General features: G+C 45.1%; 1 protein-coding gene and 1 long non-coding RNA gene across 2 annotated transcripts; one reads left to right on the forward strand and one right to left on the reverse strand.

Annotated features, from left to right (window-relative positions):
* Nucleotides 1–2,428: 2,428 nt before the first annotated feature.
* LOC310714025 lies at nucleotides 2,429–8,244 on the reverse strand. The gene is made up of 3 exons (XR_014529529.1): nucleotides 4,694–8,244; nucleotides 3,409–3,484; nucleotides 2,429–3,245 (listed from the first exon to the last, which is right to left on the reverse strand). It is a non-coding gene; the product is annotated as an uncharacterized lncRNA (long non-coding RNA).
* A 137-nt stretch (nucleotides 8,245–8,381) lies between these two features.
* Nucleotides 8,382–20,347, forward strand: TGIF1 (TGFB induced factor homeobox 1). Its single transcript, XM_083518834.1, has 3 exons — nucleotides 8,382–8,827; nucleotides 17,222–17,451; nucleotides 19,294–20,347. The coding sequence occupies exons 1-3, from the start codon at nucleotides 8,812–8,814 to the stop codon at nucleotides 19,849–19,851; spliced, it is 804 nt and encodes a 267-aa protein (XP_083374960.1). The 5' UTR covers nucleotides 8,382–8,811; the 3' UTR covers nucleotides 19,852–20,347.
* The last annotated feature ends 1,013 nt before the right edge of the window (nucleotides 20,348–21,360 follow it).

Raw genomic sequence — 21,360 nt, forward strand, 5'->3', positions numbered from 1 at the left:
GTATAAGTACTTTGCACATTACATTCAGTGTGGTTAGGCAAGCCAAGCCACAAGGGCTCAGCAGGCAAACAAGTTATGTAGACATGCATGGAACTTTTCATGCAGATGGGTTTACTGTCAGAAAGGACACAAGCATTTTATTTAAGGAATTTGTGCATATTCCAGAATGCTATAGAATGATTCAGTCTCTGGACTGACTAACATGGATTTAATAGTCCACTCCACCAGGTGGCACTGTGCAAATACACTGGTGTTAAGAGACATAAGCTTTCTTCACTACCATCATTGAACTGCCCTTCCAATCGGCCTTACCTTGTATCATTGGATTTGCCACAAGTGATCCACCAGCAGCTATATGATATCTTAAGAATTGCCAGGTTTGTACTCAGTGAGAATGGCAAGAGAAGAAACCTAGATTAACCCCTTGTTCAATATATGGACCAGGCCTTCCATAAAATTGTCCTAAGTATTAATCAATGCATTTCCCCACACAGTTCTGAAAATCAGTAAGATCCATCAGTTTAAAGGGGCAAGGCATCCTATTTATTCAGCTGCCCTTGTGGATAGATTAAGAGCAATAATCTTGGCCTCTAATACGTCTGTGCCTGATTGGCAAAGTACACTAAAATGTGCGCAGGAGGACCCAAGACATTTTGCCACTTGAGGCAAAGGACAAGATGGCATTCCCACTCCCAATTCTGTGCACAGGAGCTGAATGCGATGGTAGTTGAATCTTCCTTCAGTCCTGGCATTGGCTGTGTGTGAGAGAGTGTGAGGGAGAGAGGGGACAGCTAGGGAGGAACAGTCAGGGGGCTGCCACTGCTGTCCTCCCCCGATACTTGTTGCCCAGTAAGTTTGCCTTACTCTCCAAAATGGTAGATAGAAATACCTCCAGGCAGAAATGAGAGCTTTTCTGGGGTTGGTGACTGACAAGTCTTAATAATAATAATTTATTATTTCTACCCTGGCCATCTGGCTGAGTTTCACCAGCCACTCCACCCCAGTCTTGGGTTGTTGTTGTTTTTCAAAAAAAGTATAGATGGCAATATAGATATATTTAATGTTTACCAGGCTTGCACAAATGTTAAAAAGCTCACAATCTCTGTACACTATAGGTTTTATACCAATTATACTATAAAGGCAAATCCTCTAGAATTCTTCTTATGCCTATAAGAGCATGATACAGTGGCAGCAATGAAAAACATAAACAATCAATTTGATTTATCTGGACAGCTAGGATCCCAATTCTTATAGAATTGCAGCACTCTTTATACAATTGTATGTTGTATTGTTATAACTCGCCCTGGGGCCTTATGGTAAAGAGTAGGTAAGAAACAAACCAGGTAGATAGATAGATAGATAGATAGATAGACAGACAGACAGATAGACAGATAGATATAGATAGATAATAAGGCACCTTTCTTTTTGTAAAGGTACCCCTGTTAGGCCCAGTCGCAGATGACTCTGGGGTTGTGCACTCATCTCACTCTATAGGCCGAGGGAGCTGGCGTTTGTCTGCAGACAGCTTCCAGGTCATGTGGCCAGCATGACTAAGCCGCTTCTGGCGAACCAGAGCAGTGCACGGAAATGCCGTTTACCTTCCCGCTGGAGCGGTACCTATTTATCTACTTGCGCTTGGACATGCTTTCGAACTGCTAGGTGGGCAGGATTTTGTAAGGGTGCCTAATTAATTGGTTAGGTAGAGGTACAATCTGAGTATTTTGGATTTCAGACGTAGATGACTATGCAGTCCCCTGGAATACATACAAGGTTAATGGAAGGGCCTGGAGTGATGAGGGAAAGTGATGAGGAAGGTTTGACTAGTTGGCATTTGAGGAAGTTTGAAATATCAGTATTGTAAGCTTTGATAGACACAATAGTGTTATATGATGAGGATATGTGAGTCTGGATATAATCCCCAACATTTTATTATCTGTAAAATGGGATTCTGTACTGGAAGGCGCTATTGAAGTAGTAAACCAGTCTCTTTGTTAAGCTTTTTCAATGCCAAACTTTTGTCTTTATTTGCGATATAAAAGGTAAAGGTAAAGGTACCCCTGCCCGTACGGGCCAGTCTTGCCAGACTCTAGGGTTGTGCGCTCATCTCACTCTATAGGCTGGGAGCCAGCGCTGTCCGCAGACACTTCCGGGTCACGTGGCCAGTGTGACAAGCTGCATCTGGCGAGCCAGCGCAGCACACCAAACGCCGTTTACCTTCCCGCTGGTAAGCGGTCCCTATTTATCTACTTGCACCCGGGGGTGCTTTCGAACTGCTGGTTGGCAGGCGCTGGGACCGAACGACGGGAGCACACCCCACCGCGGGGATTCGAACCGCTGACCATGCGATCAGCAAGTCCTAGGTGCTGAGGTTTTACCCACAGCACCACCCGCGTCCCTATTTGTGATATATATAATTCATAAACAGTGATTCATACACAGCTGATGTTTCTACACCCCCCCCCAAAGCATCTGATCTCTATTTGGCTAAATTTAACTTTTAAGTCATTTCAGTTTTTAAACAAGTGTCATGCCATGTGTTCTCAGAGGCTTATAACCATGTTTTATCAATGTTGAATATGTAATAAAACTATGCCAAGTTGATGGAAAGGTAGTTGTTTGTTCGACTTTGCTAAGTTAATGACTCTAGCTGAGATTGTTAAGCTTCCTTTTTACATGTCTAAGAAGTTGGTCAAGTACAGGTGTGTTGCCATAGAGGTCCTTCCCCAATACTTGTTGCCCAGCTTGAGATGCCTCCCCACCGCCACCTGGCTGGACACCACATCACCCTAGGGATAGGATGATAATAGGCCAGGTACAATTCTAGCCTAGTTCCTCTGGTACCTAGAAAGACACGGTGGCTTGACTTGCTCTTTGTGCTGAAACGAAACTTTGGAAACACAGACACTGCCCAAAACCTAACGGGAAAGTAAGATCTGTTGGACTGTTAGTGCTGTGAACCCTTCCATCTTATGTTTGGCTTGTACATATGCATAAATGAAACCATATATCAAATAGACCCTTCAATTGTCAGTGCTCTTCATTTCAAGGAAACAGAACCAGAGGTAAGTGCTGGTACCCCTTAAGTTTCTTATCACTTGGAGACTGGGTTGCACATAAGAATATAATGTTCTGGGGCCTGAATGGGAAAGCTGGGATACTCTGAAGTCCAATATATGACATTTTACTTTCAGTGGGTTCCAAGCCCATGAGGCCAGCAGGGATGATGTTTGTTAAAGCTATCTTACCTGCAGTGGCGTAGCGTGGGTTGTCAGCACCTGGGGCAAGGCAAGTAATTTGAGCCCCCTAACCCGTGGATTTTAGCACTGCGAGTGCGAGCGCGCCCCCCCAGATGTTGCGCCCGGTGCGGCCGGGCCCCCCCTGCACCCCCCACGCTACGCCACTGCTTACCTGTCAGTTGCAACTCAGTCTGGATTAGGCACAGACAAGTTAGAACTATCCAACCACATCTGAGAAGCAATAATCACTGTGAGGATAAAAGAGATAACAAAATGTTGCTGTGAAGTGTTAAGTATTTGGGTTTTAAGGAGTTGTGGCAATTTATGTATCACAATAACTATATATAAATAAAGCACTATCATATTGACAGGAAATGAAGGCTGGAGTCCTATACGGGAATAGATCTCACTGAAATCAACAGGAGTTAATTCTGAGTAGACATGCATATGATTATGTTGCAAATCTATAATCCTAAATGCAGTTCCTAGGAGTAAGTTTTATTTATGAGATTTTTAAGTAAACTTGATTAATAATTATTGCAATGTACCAAGCGTTCACAAGTAGGACCCATTAATGAGATCTGAAAGTTTGTCTGCACTGGACAAAGTCAATTTAAATAGCATTTCTAATTATTGATTTATTTCAACAGGACTTGAATGCATCGCAGTGTGTCCTTCCAGCCAACCTAAACAAATGTTGATTTAAAGTTCCACAACTCAGTCTTGGAATATGTGAAATAATAAACATGGGATTTTTTCCTGAACACATGCAGGGTGTTTCTCCTTTGCTGCAAAGTAACCAGGATCCTCACTCGGAATTAAAGAGCTGGGGCCTTGCAGGGCAGATGCCACAACTTCCAAGTAGGTTTGTTTGCAGCACCTTATTTCTTCCCCTTTGTCTTCTTTCCATGTAGGAAAGAAGACTCCTTTTGTGGGCATGGCTGGCATCAGACTTCAAGGGGGTGGGGGCTCTGTAAAGTGCTGCCGATGGGCCTCTAAACACTCGCACCCCTAATGCAGTCAAGTTTGGCTCCCATTTAAGTGGCACTGCTTCCTACTGATAAAATGGGCAGGGCAAGGTGTGGCAGTATAGTCAGGTCAATAAGGGGGCCTTTCTGCACTCCCAGGGACCTTGGCCAGTGTTAGCAAGGGCCAGGCCTATCTGTGGGATAGTTTTACAGGGGAATGGAAGAGATACCGGGAGTGGAAGATACCGGAACTGTCCTCCTTGATAAACTTCTGGGTGCTCTCCTAAAATAATAGGCAAACATGAGCATGCCTGTGAGTAAGGACAACAGCTGCTAGGCCTGTCAGGCTGTTTTGATTGTTCTTGACATATCCTGTTAATCTCTCCTTTAAACAAAAAAAAACTGCCTCTGATTACTTAAGAACTAGTATGCTGTGTGAAACCCCAGCTGTAACCTCAGACAAAACAGCTGGGAGGAAGAAAAAGGTACCTGAAGCAAATTCCATGAGTCACTCCCTTTCAGCCTGAGAAACACATTCAACTCTTTCCAACAAAAACACCTTCCCCCGCAGAAAACGTTCAAGCTCACTGAACAGCTGTGTGTGTGCATGTATTGGTTGATGCTGTTTTCCTATAACGGAGCCCTAGACCTGTTTGGTTTTGTTTTTTGTCCGAGTCAATTTCCGTGGGTCGCTTGGACCAGGTCGTCAACCCACAAGAGCCAAACTCCCTCTTGAGCTTTGAAAGGAAGTGCCTTCAACTTTCAAAACACTCTCTCTCTCTCTCTCTCTCTCTCTCTCTCTCTCTCTCTCTCTCCAACTTGAGCTACGTCACAGGAGGATTTGGGGCACTGGGGCGACACGCGGCGAGAGCAGCAGCGTCAGCTTTTGCTTTCCAAACGAGGAAGCTGCTGTCCCGCGCAAACCCGTTGCAAGTCACACAGGCTGCTCTTTCTTCGGGAACGGCCGCGCCTTCTACACCGCCTCCTCCTCCTCCCGCGGCCGCGTCTCCTTCCAGCACATTGGCCGCCAGCGGGATCGGGAGTGATTCAAGCGCGGCTGCCTGGGCGGCGCCCCCAGCAGCTCCGGATATGAGGTGTTCGCCACTCAATCTCGGCCGCCCGCAGGAGGAGCCTTCCACCGAAGCGCCTCCCAAGTCTGGGGCGAGCAAACCCGGCTGGCGCTGCAGGGGATTGTTACTCAACTGACAGCGTTCTTCCTGGTCCCTTTCCCGGTAGCGTAATAAATGGCATGCCGTGCAACACGAAACACCAACTCGGCGGGAGGTAGTTCTTCAGGACTGCGCGTAATTCCCGGCACACATATTCCAGAGGGGCGGTCTAGTTAGGCTCTTACACGGAAGAGTCTTGCGGCATTTTTCAGCTTTGGGACATTTCTTTTGTGGCATAAGATTTCGTGGACTAAAGCCCATGACTCTAATGCCGCAACAAATAAAACTGATCCCAGCTTCAGCCTCTGGCATCTGATACCCTGCAGAGTCACTGTGAACTAGACGCCGCCGACCTGTGACTCAAGCCACGTTCACGCCATGAGACCACTTTAAACAGTCAAGGCTTCCACAGAAGAATTCTGAGAGCCGCAGGAAGAGGGGTTTCTAGTTAAACCGCTCTGAAATTGTAGTTCTGGGAGGGAAATAGGAGTCTCCTAACAACTCTCAGCACCCTTGACAAAACTTCACTTCCCAGAATCTTTTGGGGTGCTTTCACTTTAAATGTGGTTTGTGCGGTCTGAATGTGTCCTCGGTGTAAGGGAGCTGTCTATATTCCTAGGTTAAGGTACCACATGATTCGTTATTTTATGTCTATCGCGAGACGTCAGGGCTGCAGTCCTTTGCTAGGGAAAGGTGCATTGAGCTCAATGGGACTGGCTTGCGAAAAGTAAGTTCTCGCGTGCCATCCCGTGGCTAATGACAGGTTGTTTTGAGAAGGGGGAAAAACCACACACAAAACTTTTCTGTGGCCGCCACATGACCTTTAGTTATGGTATGCAAAATAGGAGTGATGGCCCCCAACCTTAAAGGCGCCGCTTACCCCACCTGCCTCATATGAGACTGCAATCCTGCATGTGACTTACTTCCGCGCAAAGAAGCCATAAAAATACCATGGTTACAAAAAGGAGAGAAACGGGGCAGCAAAGGCTACGTGGAGCTTACTTCGAAACAAGCCTGAGGCGGCTCAGCTGGTCTCTTGTCTGCCCTCCGGAAGTGCAACCACACGGGCTGTTTGTGAGACAGCTGGCACTGGGGAGCTTCCTAGCCTGTCAGCGGCGGGGTGGGCGGCAGCAGACTCGCTTTCCATTAAGCAATCGCAACTTTCTTGGGTGATGTTCCAAGGTGCTCCACAAAGCAGCATGCCTTCAGCTTTTCTGCTGGGGCGTGTGGCTCAATGATTGCATGACATTTACACTTTAGTCATGACTTTCCTTTCTAAAGCCAGGAAATGCGAAGGACTCATCCTTGAGCAAGAGGCTGACTTTCCTGATTCCTTGACACATTTTCAGTGAGATGGATTTTCCCACAAGAAATGAATCCAACAGCCGCCTCCTCTGTAACTGGAGAAGGAACCACTCAGGCAACCTCCTTCATTAAACGACTGGACTCCAGAGCCAATCCCAGTTGCAGTGAAGAGGAGGAAGGGGAGGGGGAACAAACAACCCTTCGGCTGGAGTTGGCTCGATCCCAGAGACGTTGCTAGAGCAATTCGTCTATCTCGCCATCTCAGAGCAAAATAAACTTTACTAACGCACGTGTTTGCTCAGCGGGGTGAGCCAAGCCATGAGAGACTTACTTTCAAGAAGTCACATGCACCTTTTTTTTCTTGTTGAATGAACATGTCACTCGAAACATACTGAGCACAATTCATTTTTAGAAGCCCGGGGGTGGGGAGTGGAGAAACCGCTCCAGCAGCGGCGAATTTCCCTCCACATGAGTGGAACTGACGTAATGGTGACTTTCCTTTTTTCTGTTCGTTTGAATTAAGAGCAGCAGGTGGTCGGAGAGGAGAATATTCAGGTGTGAAACCGGTTTCCCTGGGACTTAACCGTTCGGTTCTTCTACAGTTTAGGTCAGCACTTGGGGAGTTCAGCCCCTGTACCTAGAAACACGTGTAGAAATGAGCCCCCAACTGAACCCGGTGCCGGTGGAGCTTACTTCTGAGTAACAGGGGTTTGGGATCAGGCTGCCCACCACACAGACCAGAGAAATAACGGGGATTTTGACTGGGATCTCAGCAAGGCGTCCCTGAAGGAAACAGTTCCTTCCTGTAGCGCGGACTCGGGTGAAGTACGTCTCCCCAAGTCGTTTTGAGGCTCTCTCGGGCCACTTCTGGTCGCCTCCTCACAACCTATTGGCCACGATAAAGCCGCTGATCTGAAACGGCGCTGACTGACGAGAGAAAGCAGACTCTGCGCCGCAGTTGTTGCTCACACTCGGCATGACTGAGAAGTTGTAAAGCATGACAGCGTCTGACTGGTTCTCCAGCATGGCAGGAATTTCCGAAGGGGGCTCAAGGGCGACGCGTCCACCAATAGCACGAGGCAGCTCCAGCAGTCACAACAAGCCCAGAAAGGGAGGTGGGAGGTGGAAGAGCCGTCTCCCCTCCCTCAGGAAAGCGGGGCTTGCCGAATGGAGGGAGAGATTGGGCAGGAAGCAAGGCTGCCATCCTAACTCCGGAGTCAGAGCGCAATCCTAACCACGCCTACTCCGAAGCAAGCCCCGTGCATTTCAATGGGGCTTACTCGGCTGCAATCCTAACCCGCTCAAGATCCCATTGGGATCAGTAAGACTAACTTCCGCGTGGACTCGTTTAGGATTGCGCTGCAACTCTCACGGACAGTTCGCTCCGAATAAGCGCGTTTCAGTTGCATAGGCTCAACTTTCTTGACGCCGCGCCGCTGCCTTTCCTCTTCTCCCTCCCTCCCTGCTCCGCATTCACACGAATTGCGGAGTTCGCTGGAGACGGGGGTCCGGCAGGGGCGTCCCCTTTCCCTCCAGCTGCCTGGGAAAGAGAGCAGGAAGCTGATAGAAGGCCCGGGCCTGCCTTGCCCCGCCACCATTGCCCTCCGCTTCGCAAGAGAGCTTGCGCGTCCTCCCTCCTCTCTCTTTGGCATTGGTATCTGACAGAGTCGCTCGCCCTCGCCGCCAGCCAGCAGCCCGGGGAGAGGGAGAGGAGGAGGAGGCGGGTAAAGCGGCTCCGGCTCCTGGTTACTCTCTAGCTTACTCATTGCTGGGCGGTGGGGGAGGGCGCACCTCGTGGTGGCGGCGAAGGCAGCCGCTTGCTTGCGCTTGCCTCACTTCGCCAGGCACAAGTTACAGAACAAAGAAAGCAGCAGCAGCAGCCCGAGCGCGCCGCTCTCAAGTTACTTGTCTCAGCTCCCCGCCGGGGCTGGAGGACCCTGGCCATTCCGCCCTCTCGACGCCCTCCCTCAGAAACAACTTGCCGGAGAGTTGTTGTGTGGGGGGTTTGGGGTGTTTTTTTTTTTGTCTCCCACCGCCGCATTTCCCCCCAAGTTTCTCTTTGCTCCCCCTCTCCCGTTTCTGAAATAGAAGGAATCTTCCAGGATTGGGCAGAAGGAGTTTCCAGACACCAAGATGAAAAGTAAAAAAAGTAAGTGGGTTTGTTTGGTGGGGCTCTGAGGCGCCTCGCTGCCCTCCTCGTGGTGTTGCTAAACAATTGCGAGGCGAAGGCGAGGGAGCGAAGGTGCTGCTTTGCAACTCCCGAGTTCGGTTTGGGAAAGAGCTCGGACTTTCCCCCAGAAACTTGGTGTGCAGTCCGTGTCTTACATGGCAGTTGAGGGGGGTTTTCCGCTCAGACAAAACACAAGCTGTCTGCTTGGAGGCTGCAACTCCATGCTGCTGGCGCCCTGTCAAAAACATGTTCCAACTGCCTGCTTTGTGTCCGAACAAAGTTTTCTCCTAGTCTCTCTTCCTCCTCCCTCTTCTTTCTTTTAAACCCGTTTGTTTTGCTTTACTTCTTGCCTTCTCTCTCATTCAATACTGAAAGTTTATCAAACAAGAATGTGCCTTCTGGTCGTCCGCCCCCCCCCCGGTTTTTTTACGTTTTAGAATCTCAGCAGCCTTCCTCGAGCATGGGAGCGAAGGAGCGTTCTTTGTTTGCGATTTTCGGCTAGGAGGGGGGCATGGAGACGGGGGTGGAGCCATTTAAAAAGCGGTTAAGCAAACTCTGGTGCAGGGCTTTTGGTTTTATTAAAAAAATGCAAAGTGTGTTTATACAAGACGCGAAAGCAGGTTTAGGTACACTTTCTTCTCCCAGAATGAGAGAGGCTGTGATGATAAAATAACTTGGTAACTCACATAAATACACCGTTTGACAGAGTGGATTTCCCCCTCCTACCCTTTTAAGGAGCGGGTTGCCACTGTTTTTGTTTGTGAAAAAACAGCTAATTTTTATGCATGTTTACTCAGAAGCTAACTTTTTATTGGGCATATAGGATTGGGCAGCTAGAGCAACTTTGCTTTTTTCAAAGAGAACAACCACTTCTTCTTAAATGTTGTACTGTATTTAAAAGTTCATTTTCATGCAGTTGGTCGTATTGTATGCTAGTAACATTATTAAAAATTGTAGGGTAGTATTTAAAAGAGTGTTGCATTCTGTAGAGTTGGCTTTTGTTTATAAACTACACATTTTACATTCATAGTTCAAACATTCCTCTCACTTTGCCACGAGTCCTGTAGCAATGTGTGTGTGTGTGTGTGTGTATGTACAGTACACCTACTCTTCAGTTTTGGACTTAAGAGGTGTTCTGTAGCCATAGTTTGTAGTTTTCATGTGGAGCTGCAGAACTAGCCACACAAAGGAAACCAGGCCACACAAATGCTACAGTTAGGCCGTGGTATGTGGGTAATATAAGCCCACCATAAACGAAGAGAATATCTGTGGATAAAAGTCTGTGCTTATAACTTTGTATTCTGTCCAAAAGTTTTTGTTTGCCTGAGTAACTTTGGATTCTGTGTTACATACCATGACCTGCACTTTCTGTGGCTAAAGTCATACATCCTGGCTTTTGAGCTTCCCAGTTTGTACAAATAAGTAACATTATTGGACAAAAATTCCATAGTGAACTACTTAGAATAGTTATTTTTAGAGCATTCCTCTGCTCCCTCTATTTGCACAGTGGTGGTGAGCTGGTTTCCTGTCTGCTGCTGCTTCCATTGTTCCTTTGGCTTCTCACTCTAGGCAGCTGTTCCATTTGTTTGTGTGTGTGTGTTTTAAATATAAAGCATCATACAAAGCTAACTTTTAACCCAACTCAACATTAAATGCATGTACATTTTGTCATGTGTTCAACAGCCTAGCTGTCTAGTGAGCTTGGGCAGGGCATAAAAGCAAAACAAGGAAAAGATGTCATGATTAAGAGGGAGACTTCAAAGTTGAGGAGTGCATTGAGTGCATTGGGAGCACATGTTGCAAGCTGGAGGTTTGCAGAGGCCTGACCTTTAAAAGACAGTGTCATTCAACATTTTCAAACGATAGGCTTACAAAGCTGGCACATGTGGTCTGTAGTTTATCATCTGTCCTGAAAAACCCTGAAGTATTTTCTGTGCTATTATCCTAACGTGGAAGGAAGTTCCTATTAAAGTATTAAATAATACTTGGTTTTATTTATTTATTTCACTCTCAGCCCATCCTTCACCCAGCAATTGATCCCAATTTATCAAATAGTTTATCAAATATTTGGGAGACTTGGTTCTGTGTAAATTTGAGTGCTACTTGTGATTTCTTGTACGTGAGAAGTATATGTGTATGTGGATTTAAAATCAAGCTGACACACAGGGAGGAGGATTAAAGTCAAGGAATGCAGTCTGTGGAGGGATGGGAGAGGGAGTTGGTATGTTTCAGTATATGAACCATTATGATGTCTGTCTCCCCTTGCTGTGGAATGAATAATGTATATTATTCCATAACCTTTGTTTGTGTTACTTGCTCAAATGATGAGATACCTGGTGATGCACATTTGGGGAGGAAGCATATTCTGTACAAATGGTTCTGATCTGTGTATCAGATCTCATATCCATAAACCATGTTCTAAAAGAGTGCTTGGGGGGGGGGAGGCTAGAATTACACACACCTTGTGAAAATAAAATAATCTGGCTAAGGGGAATGGGAGCAGCTGCTCAGAGATTGGAGTTTCTCTTTGATCCCTCTTTGGCTAATGACTATGGGTGAGTTTGCTTATTTAACAAACCTGTTGCCCCATTTAAAAAAAGAACTCCTCAAGCTGGGTTTTAACACAATGGCCAAGCAATATATGAAAACATCTAGATCAACACTGTATAAAAGGGCTGTTAAAATAAGAAGCCTAGGAATTGGTTAACTAACAAAAACAGTGGTTCATAGAGCATCAGTCAAAAAAGCTGCTCTTGACAGCAGCCTGTTGAAGCTGTGTGTTCCCTTCCTCTGACAAGTTAGGGAGACAAATAGGCAGCCCTTGTGTCTCATTAACTTCTCTTTCTCTTGCTGTCCTGGGTACGTTCACACTAGCCAGGTGCCACTGTTTTTAATTGCTATGCCAATCGCAAGCCTGCTGCCTCCTTTGTTTTCGCCTTGATTGTATTTGGGCAGAGTCCATAGCACCTAGTACTTTCTTTATGTCAGTAGTATACAGTAGTGACTTTTCTTCGTGTTTGGAAATTCTTGACTTAAAACATTTAGGCATGATTTGAATCTTGTACACGTGATTTAACCCAGTGCTGGAATGAGTTCTGCAGGTGCCTTCTGGAAATGTTTTGCTCTTGTGAACATGGGCAGCGGCTCAAGTAGAGCTTCACAAAACACACAGTGAGAGAGATTTCCTGGAGAAAGCAGTCTAGCACATTGTTCTCTTGGCAAAGGGAGAGCCTGCTTCTTGAAAGCCTCTTTGTAAATCTTATTAAAGCAGCTGGTTTCAACCCTTTGCAATACTTCTTCACAGCACAGCTCTTCCGTTACGTTTACGTTATCCTGCTTATTATTAAATGGGTTTATTTTCCTCTAATATTCAAAATCAAAGAGATTATTAACAGTATCTAGTGTACAGGTCTGTGTGTGGTCTAATGCATGTTAATATGGTGTTACTTTGTGCCAGGAAGATGAAAATGGTGCAGTTAATCCAAAGAAATTTAATCTTGCATATATACATTTTGACAGTCTGTCATGCTGTGCATGCATCTAGAGTAAATTTCAAAATTGAGGCCTGCAAGTTGTGCCAAAAGCCAGTTGTGTCCCAATACCTTGTACCTGGTGAACTCTCTCTATGTGTTTTCAAAGAGCACTGTTAAAAACACTCCAGATGTTGTGGGACCCCAACTCCAATCAGCCCCAATCAAGATCTTGAGGGCCACAGATTCCCCATCCCAGATCTATCTAGAACAGAATGGTCAGAGCATTATCATAGTTCAAGAATTCGTTCAAGCCAGGCCAAAACACTTGAGGGCATAGAGTGGGGTCAGTGAGGTAGTTGTGGCCTGAGGAAAGACCTGAAGTTCGGAGGGCCGCATTTGGGCTTCAAGATCTCCACTATTGATCTAGAAACATGAACAAGAACTGCACACTTACAGTTGGAATAAGGGTGACCGCTGGAAGCTTCTTACTCATGCATACTTGCAGCTTTTTCTTTGTTTTACTTTGAGGAACTTGACATAAGTATCTCTGATACTTTCATTACCTAAGAAGTCTAAGTTCTACTGCATTAGAACCCTAAATTAAAACAAGGCAACACTTCTATATCCAAATAGTTGTCCCCTCCTTTAAACACAGCAAACAACTAACTGTTAACACATGAGACAGACAGCCTAGGAAGGATGCCTTTTAACTGTGCCCTGTTAAAACAGGAAATCAAATGCGCAGACTGATTACTAACAAGAGGAAAAACCAAAGCTAGCCTGTAATCAGCACAAACGCTGCAGTGTAAACAGAGCCATGGCAGCCCCAATGCGGCCTTTGCTCTAATGAGAAATCAGCTGGACTAAGGAGAGATCTGCTGCCTTACTTCTAGTTTCCTGTTGCTGCAACTCCTGCACAAATAGGGGGACTTTTCTCCTGGCAGTTCAAAGGGCCGGTGCTCCATTATTGAAATCAGCTCATTACCCCAAGAGAAGTTGCATGGCAGTTTTCTCTTGTTTAGCCCAAACCTGTTTTGTATCATTAACCTCTTAGCAGAGGGAACATGTCACAATAAGTAAGCAGATCAAAGGGCAGGCAGCACTGCTGGTTTGTTCTTGCTTTAATTTTTTGTTTGTTCTGTCAGGAGATTTATCGGTTCTTGTTTTTATTTTTGAGGGGTAGGGAGGGGAAGAGCAGGCTCTTCAGTTTCGTTTTTGAGGAGGGGCACTGGAAGTATATAAGTCTAGCTTTTGAATATTTTTAGCACAAGTTTGTAACATTTCCACTACCCCTCCTTTTTGCTCTTAAGGCAATGTCCTGATCTAGCTGACTAAAATACTTTAGCATGACTGTTTACCTCAAGGCAGGACTCATCATGCAAATACTTGTGCAATGTGTGTAGATCCATTGACTTGTCTGCTTCTTTGAACCACTTGCTGTTGCGTACATATTCTCTATGTACATGGAAAGCACCGAGCAAGCCTGACAATGGCCAAATGACCCACTGAACTCTCTGCACACTATAGAACTCAGCAGGGAGAAGCAATAATTAGTTGGCTGTTAGCTCTAGCTCCGCCCGCAGGCCTTCCACCCCACCAGTTTCAGTGGGCACCAGCTACCACTACATAAAATATACATTAGAATTATTCTCCTGAGCTTCTGTTGAGCAACATCACTTTGGGAACACATCATAGAAGATTGGGGTTCTGAAAATTTCTGTGCCTACTGGGCTCCTGTGCTTGACAGAGGAGCAACAGGCTGAGCATTTCCATGCCTGGCAGAGCTGCAGCTGTTACATCACTGTCATTATGTTCTCTGGGAAAACACTGAGAGGGCTGTGCCAGAACAGAAAAAGTGGTGGTCCCAGAGAAGAAAAGCTTCTGGTTTCCTACTGCAGCTTCTGCTGCAGTGGCTCTTGCTTGGGATAGCCATGACGCAGAGGGTGTCCTCATGCCTCTTACCGGGAAACATGAGGATAGTGGGTTGGTGATAACTTTCTTTAGCCCACTGGTTTGGGAGGGCTTTGTTCACCTGCTTCCTCACATTGCTTTGTTGTTGGTTGATTTTTATGTCATTTTTCATCATTTTATTATACTTGTCTCTATTTTGTTTGCCGCTTTGGGAGCCTCTGGGTCAAAAGGCAGTATATAAATCAACAATAACAAGAGCAACAGTATTGTTATTATCATTAAAACAATAGTTGGGCATCCTTTGTAGGGCGTTCCACTAGAACTACTGTTCTACTTGGCTGCTCTGCTCTGTATGTCCTTGCTGTGATCCTTCAAGAGACAGGAGTGTTTGGTCAGAAGTACCAGTGGGTATGGTGGAACATTTAGTGGCTTGGCCCCTGATGGCCTTTGACAATGCATGAAGGGACCTAGGTTTGGGGGCTTCTTTTCTGTGCAGTCCATACCTATTCTGAACCCTCTTTGCAACTAACACTGTTACCACCTGTTGAATAGTGATGCATATTACCCTATACTGTTGTGGATGGCAGGGGGTGAGAAGCTCTGTAGTGATGAGTGTCTAAATGCTCTGCACAACTATCATTTTTAAATAACCTTTGCTGGGAGGGGGATAAAGGAAGTGGAGGTATCGTAATTTGAGGGTTACAGTGTAATCCTAGCCTTGTCCGCTCAGAAATAACAACTATTGAATTTAGTGGGGCTTACTCCCAGGTAAATGGGGTTGGGATTAGACTCCTTCTTATTGGAGACCTGCCATCCATGCTTAACTGTGTGTGGACTGCTGGCCTTGCAGCTCCATTGCAGGAATAGAGTCCAGGTTTCTGGTAGACATTGTGTCAAGGCAGTTGCCTATGACAAAAGTTCCCAGCTAAAGCTGCTTGTTGTGTGCTGACATTGGCTTTTAGCTGGAGTCTTATCTCCCTTGTGGCTCTGGGAGTGAAGGAAGAAGAGAGAGGGCTGTCATCTGGCCCTCTTCAATGGGAATGCTTTACCTTTGCTTCATCTGTAGTTTCAGATGTAACATTACACTGTCCCTGAGTTGAATATAGCAGGGATGGGGGAACATGTGACTCTCAGATGTTGCTGGACTGCAGCTCCCAGCATCCCTGACCACTGGCCATGCTGGCTGGGGCTGATGGGAGATCCAGCAACACCTGGAAGGCCACAGATTCTGTATTCTTGTAGTATACGTTTCTGACTAATATTTGCCTGGTTTTCTTCTGCAAGTGAAATGTGTTTAGGACTGAATCTATCCCAGCCAGTGAGTGAAACTCAATAAGATTTGTCTGTCAAACTAGTGTATAAGGCTTGGATTCCTAAAATTTCTGGTGGGAATAAAATACATGTAGCCAAAGCTTTGGTTTCCTGCACTGACTAGTTTGTTTATATGACCTGTAGTAACTACCTTCTTCTAAACCCAGCTATACAGCTGCAAATAAAACGTTTTAAGTGCAATGTGACACTAGATGGCAATGGTGAGCCTTATGGAAAATTCGATGTATTTTTAAAAACGCTTTTAAAAAAGCATTTTCAGAACAGTTTTTTATATGTGTGTAGATTCCACCTAAGTATTGCTAGTTTCTTTAGATGTTCCTTTTACTGCGGTGTTCAGCACATTGACTTGAAAGTAAGCTTTACTTAAATCAGTGGGGTTATGTTTCTAGACATATGATTATAGAATTGAGATGTTAGCTCTCTCTGGTACAAAATGGAATTGTAAATTTATTGCCAAATAGTTGTATATGAAAGGCTTGAAACAATATTGCTGCTATGAATGGAGCCTGCTGGGGCAGGGTGAGGAACACAGTAGAGCACGTTGTTTGCATGCAAGAAGATTCCAAGTTCTCCCCCTGGTTCTCCAGTTAAAAAGAATCAGGGACAAGGCAGAGTTTAGAAAATACCTGATGTAAAAGAGCAACAGGGCTGAATGGAACCGCAGTGCCACCATTGCATCCAAAGCCCTGCTACTTGTACTGGCCAAAGCTTAAGGTGTGGGGAGGGGTAGCATTTTGCCTAATTTTAGCTGTGCCCACCTCCAAAATCAGGCCATTCTGGCTGTTAGATAGGCCTAAGAGGTAGTGGATCATGGCCCAGCCAATTTCACTGTCATTTTGTCCCCGTTTCAGGGCTTTACACCAGTTGTTGGCAGTGGATTCCCTGTGATAGTCAGTCAACAGCCCACACTGTCAACAGGCACCGCAGGAACGTTCCGTGGCAGTGGAGAAGCGGGGGGAATTGGGAGTTGTGATTGTTGTTTTTGGCAGTTTCCTATAAATTTACTACATGAAACGAACAGTGATGCCACCCATAAGCAAGTTAAACTCGAGAACTTGGATGTAGGTAGATCCATGGCTCATCCCTAAGATTTGCTGTGCCAGCATTAAATATAGTACATCAACTGCTATGCCAGCACAGAGTCACGGCTGAAAAATACCACACTGGCTTTTGTGCATTTAATCCTTGATGGAGCAGTTGGGCACATTGGCCTCTGTTGAAAATTTCAGGTGCTCAGTCTTAAGTGGTTTGTGAATAGAAGAGCAGAAAATGTTTACAATTTTAAAAGCTAGAAGTTTCTAAGGAGTGTTGGAATATCACTGACATCTAATCTTGGTTTTGGCTTCCTGCCTACCTGATCATGAAGCATTTAGCTTGGAAGGAAATTTGCTGGATTGCATACCCACAGTTGTTGGCCAATAGTTGGCATGGTACTGGCAAATGATGCAAGCCACTGTATGTATGAGACCATGTGGATGGTTGTTAAGGTGACTGGCACATCTATGCCATATCCCCAGAATACAGGAACTGGAGGTAGATCTTATGGTTGCCTCTCTGATGCTCGTTGCCATGCTTTAATTGCAGGTGATAAAATGTGTCTGAATGGATAAGATGAAGAGATAGTCATGCAATGTTCACTGTTGCGTTTTTATCATAGATGCTGCTGTTGCAATATCAGGCAGTGAGACAGAGGACGATGACAGCATGGATGTCCCTCTGGATCTTTCCTCTTCTGCAAGCTCAGTCAAGAGGAGGAGGCGGGGTAACCTGCCCAAGGAATCGGTGCAGATTCTTCGGGATTGGCTCTATGAGCACCGCTTCAATGCTTATCCTTCAGAGCAAGAAAAAGCACTACTGTCAAGACAGACGCACCTCTCCACACTACAGGTATTTAAAGATGCTCCAATTACGTTTTAAGACTATGATCCTAAGTACACTTAATTTGGAGCAAGTCCTGTTTAATTCAGTGCAACTTGCTTCTGAATAAATAGGCATAGGATTGCATTGTATAATAGTGTTAGTTGGTGAGGTTGTATAGCCATGAGCTTATGTTTTACTATAATGGAAGTGTTATTTTCATACGCTGATGATATTTTGAAAGGTGTTGTTTTGGATTTGGGATCTACTTACAAACCAGTGCAAACACGTAAAGTAGATGGTTCTGTTTTGGCTTTGGATTGGGGGGGAGGGTTTTGGCTCACTCTAGCAGCATGGATGGTGTCATAGAGTTGTAAATTACCTCTGGCTGTTTTCGTCACAAGCTGAATTTGCGTATCTCTGTAATGGCCTCACTGAACCCATATATTGTAACTTTAAGCTCCCTGTAGTATTCCAAAACAGGAGCAAGATGTGAGTGCACATTACAGTGACTCTGGAAAATGGGCAGGGTGACAATGGGGACATGGAAGTGGCAACTGCAGAGTTCCGTCCCCCCAATGCTCCAAATACAGCAGTTTTAAGCATAAGCCTGTAATGTGTCTGTGTAGCTTTTCATAGAAATAGCTCTTTTCAAGCATCTGGCAAATAATGTGCATGTGTCTGTACTCAGATTGACCTTAGAATGCAAAGTTAGAGGGCTGGTTTCTGTTCCCAGTTCTGTCAGTGACAGTGCGCAATTCTTTGTATCAGCAAGAACAAAGTGAAATTATGCTTCTGTATTTTATGGGAGTCTCTATTTGCTAACACACATAAAAGCTTGCAGACTCTAGGAAGCAAGGTCCAAAGTTCCATTGGAAGTAGCCCGGAATGTGTACACTCGAATCCAGACCAAAATATGCTGGATGTTTTGTTGGCAGCTCTGCAGAAGAAATTTTGAAAACACAAAAGATACAGCCCCCTGGAATGTGTGTGTGTGTGTGTGTTGTAATTTTGCACATATTTTCACAATACATCACTCTTCATACATTCAGCCTGAACCAATGAGGGCCAAATATGAGAAGACATTCACACAAGTCTATCCCCACTAACCTCCCCCCCCTCCCCATATGCTAGCTCTGCTTTAGGCCTTGCTGCTCAACACACACTCACAATATATAGGGTTGTGTGTCCTTCATGTGATGGGGCAGAACACCTGAAAAAGATTGTCTGTTGGGACTGCATAAATCCAGCTTGCTAAAGACATAAATCTGTCTTTTGACCTCTCATCCTGTTGCTTTCTTAGAATATCATTTCTTTGTAAGCGATAAGCAAATTTCCTTTGTCTGCACTGGGCAGAAGGAGAAACCATCCTTATCCAGCAAACATGAAAAGGGTTGTTAAGCTGTCCTTTTATTGCCCAGGAAACTGGCTTGATATTCAAACAAGGGCAAACTTCAGTGAGGTAATCTCTGTTTTGCCTGTTGACACAGTCAGTTGAACAGGGCAAATCAGTAACTGTTTTTGGGAGGAGTTTCTCTTTCACAGGGAAACATTTTCCTGTTGTTAATTAACTCAAATGTAATGAAGAATGAGTAACAGGTTAACATGTGTACAGAGCTAAAAAACTAAGCCTATTGGTTTAGGCTAAGCAGAGAGCCTGAGGCTCTTTAGTAAGCAGAAAGGGCTGGTAGAAACAGGAAGGAAAGAAAGGCCTTCATTCAAGGATGTGTCATAACTTGTCTGCTGGACTTCCATTTGTCCTGCAGTTAAGGAATCTGCTTGAAGTGAGTCATGGATTTAACTGCAACTGCTCTAATGGCACAGAGTCGGAAATGAATGGAGGTGGGCATTAAGATGTGCTTGTGTTCTTAGGTCTGCAACTGGTTTATCAATGCACGCCGCAGGCTTTTGCCTGACATGCTGAGGAAGGACGGGAAGGACCCAAATCAGTTCACCATCTCACGAAGAGGGACCAAGATGGCTGACGGCAGCCCGGTGGAATTCTCCATTGGCACAAAAAACTGCATTCCACTGATCGAGAGCTCGTTCCTCTCCGGTAGCACAGGACCAAACAAGACTTGCAAATCTTCTTCCTTGGGATCCGTTTTGGCTCGGCCATCAGTAATTTGCCACACCACCGTAACTGCACTGAAAGATGCTCCTTTCCATTTTGGCCAACCGGGTGGCACTGGTCAGACCCCGGATGACCTGCAGCGGGCTTCCCCTACCAACTTCACAGACAACGCCCATCTATACCACGAGGATGTGTCTAAGCTGGGACCTGGTACAAATGCACAGAGTGGGCTTTTCAACACTCCCCCACCGACCCCTCCAGACCTCAACCAGGATTTTAGTGGGTTTCAGCTCCTGGTGGATGTTGCACTGAAACGGGCCGCGGAGATGGAGCTGCAGGCAAAACTCATGATATAAAACATTCTTCATATTTGCCCCCCCGGGGCAGGGATATAACGGAAAGATGTGGCAATTGTCTACATGGTATCAAAGACTTAACTGCATTTTTTAATTAATCTTATTTGCACAAGGGATTGCTGAAATGAAGCTTCCTGCCACTGAAGTGGTTTTCAGTGGGATATGGTCATTCCAAGAATTATAGACTTAAAGCTACTGTAGAAACAAAAGGGTTTTCTTTCTTTTCTTTTTTTAAAAAATAAATGTTTTGTAGTAGGGTTTTTTTTCATAATGTGAGATGATTCCCAATATCATGTGATTTTGTTTTGTTATTATTTTCATTGTTTTTTTCTCTCCAGACTGTGCAATATTTAGAAACAAGATTAGTCTTCATATCATTCCCACGTGGAACAAAATATACCAACAGGCTGTCTTAAAAAACAAATTCAAGATTTTAAAACATGTTTGAATTTGAATGATTATGCTTTTTCATGATGTAATAAAATATTTTCTTTAATAGTGGATTCATATTGCGTTTTGTGTGTGGTTTTGAACTAATGCAAAACTCCCAGCTACACTGTAGCAAAGGGATCCTTTCCTCTTCCAAATACTGTCAGTTTTAAAAGTACCCCTTTAAAAGGTTGATATAAATACGTTACTCAGCAAATGCTAAAATATTGTATACTGTGACTTTTTAAGTCTATGTTATCAGATCTATATGCACATGTGTGTCATCTTTTAACATGTGCAGCCTTGAAATCTGTTTAACACTCCTAGTCAAGTAAATGCATGTTTAAAAACAAATTCATTGGCTTTGTTTTAAAAAAATCCATAGGATTGTATTATTGACTTCTCCAGTGCTGCAGCTCTCCTGGCATAACAGACTTCTGTGTGTGCAGTGGAGCTTCCCTTTCCTCCCGGTCTCCTCCAGTCCCCACATGCCCTCAGAATCAGCTCTGAAGGGCTAGGGGACCCCAGAACAGATTTTGGATGAGGAAGGAGGTCCTACTCACTGTGCCAGCAGAAACCCACTGGTGCAGCATTGGATATAGCCCTAAATACAGAATCTGTTAGATGAGTTCTCTAAGGCAGAGATGCTCAAACTGCATTCCAGGAACCATTGGGAGTCTTTGGGGGGGGGGGGAGGTCTGTTGCAGGTTCTTCCGCTGGAGGTTCTTCCTTAACAACATTAGTGATGGCAAATTAACTTCTGTGATGGCTTGTCTGCCACCTCCAGTCCTCTGCAATGTGCCGCCAAAGAAGCGCTGGAGATTTCTTAAGTTGGAGTCTCTGTTAATATGGGGCAATGGCAACAGCCAACAAGCCTGGTGAATGTTCTGCATGAACAGATTCAAACAGAAATCAAACACTGCTCTGTCTCTAGACTGCCACCTTTACAATTTCCCCTCCTCCAGGTCACATCCCAGCCAACTCTAAAAACTCACTGCTTCTGACTCTAAGCTCTGGCTTTATCTTGTAACTAGGTAACTCTGAGTTGAGGGAGCGGCCCCAACCATTTGTTGTCTCACA

This window comes from Podarcis liolepis (genome assembly GCF_965112155.1).
Source record: "Podarcis liolepis genome assembly, chromosome: 8".
NCBI lineage: Eukaryota > Metazoa > Chordata > Lepidosauria > Squamata > Lacertidae > Podarcis > Podarcis liolepis.

Bases quoted from the DNA above. Each gene is read 5' to 3' on its own strand.
- TGIF1 (XM_083518834.1), top strand. The intron at 17,452-19,293 runs GTATTTAAAGAT...TTGTGTTCTTAG, and splicing joins CGCACCTCTCCACACTACAG to GTCTGCAACTGGTTTATCAA.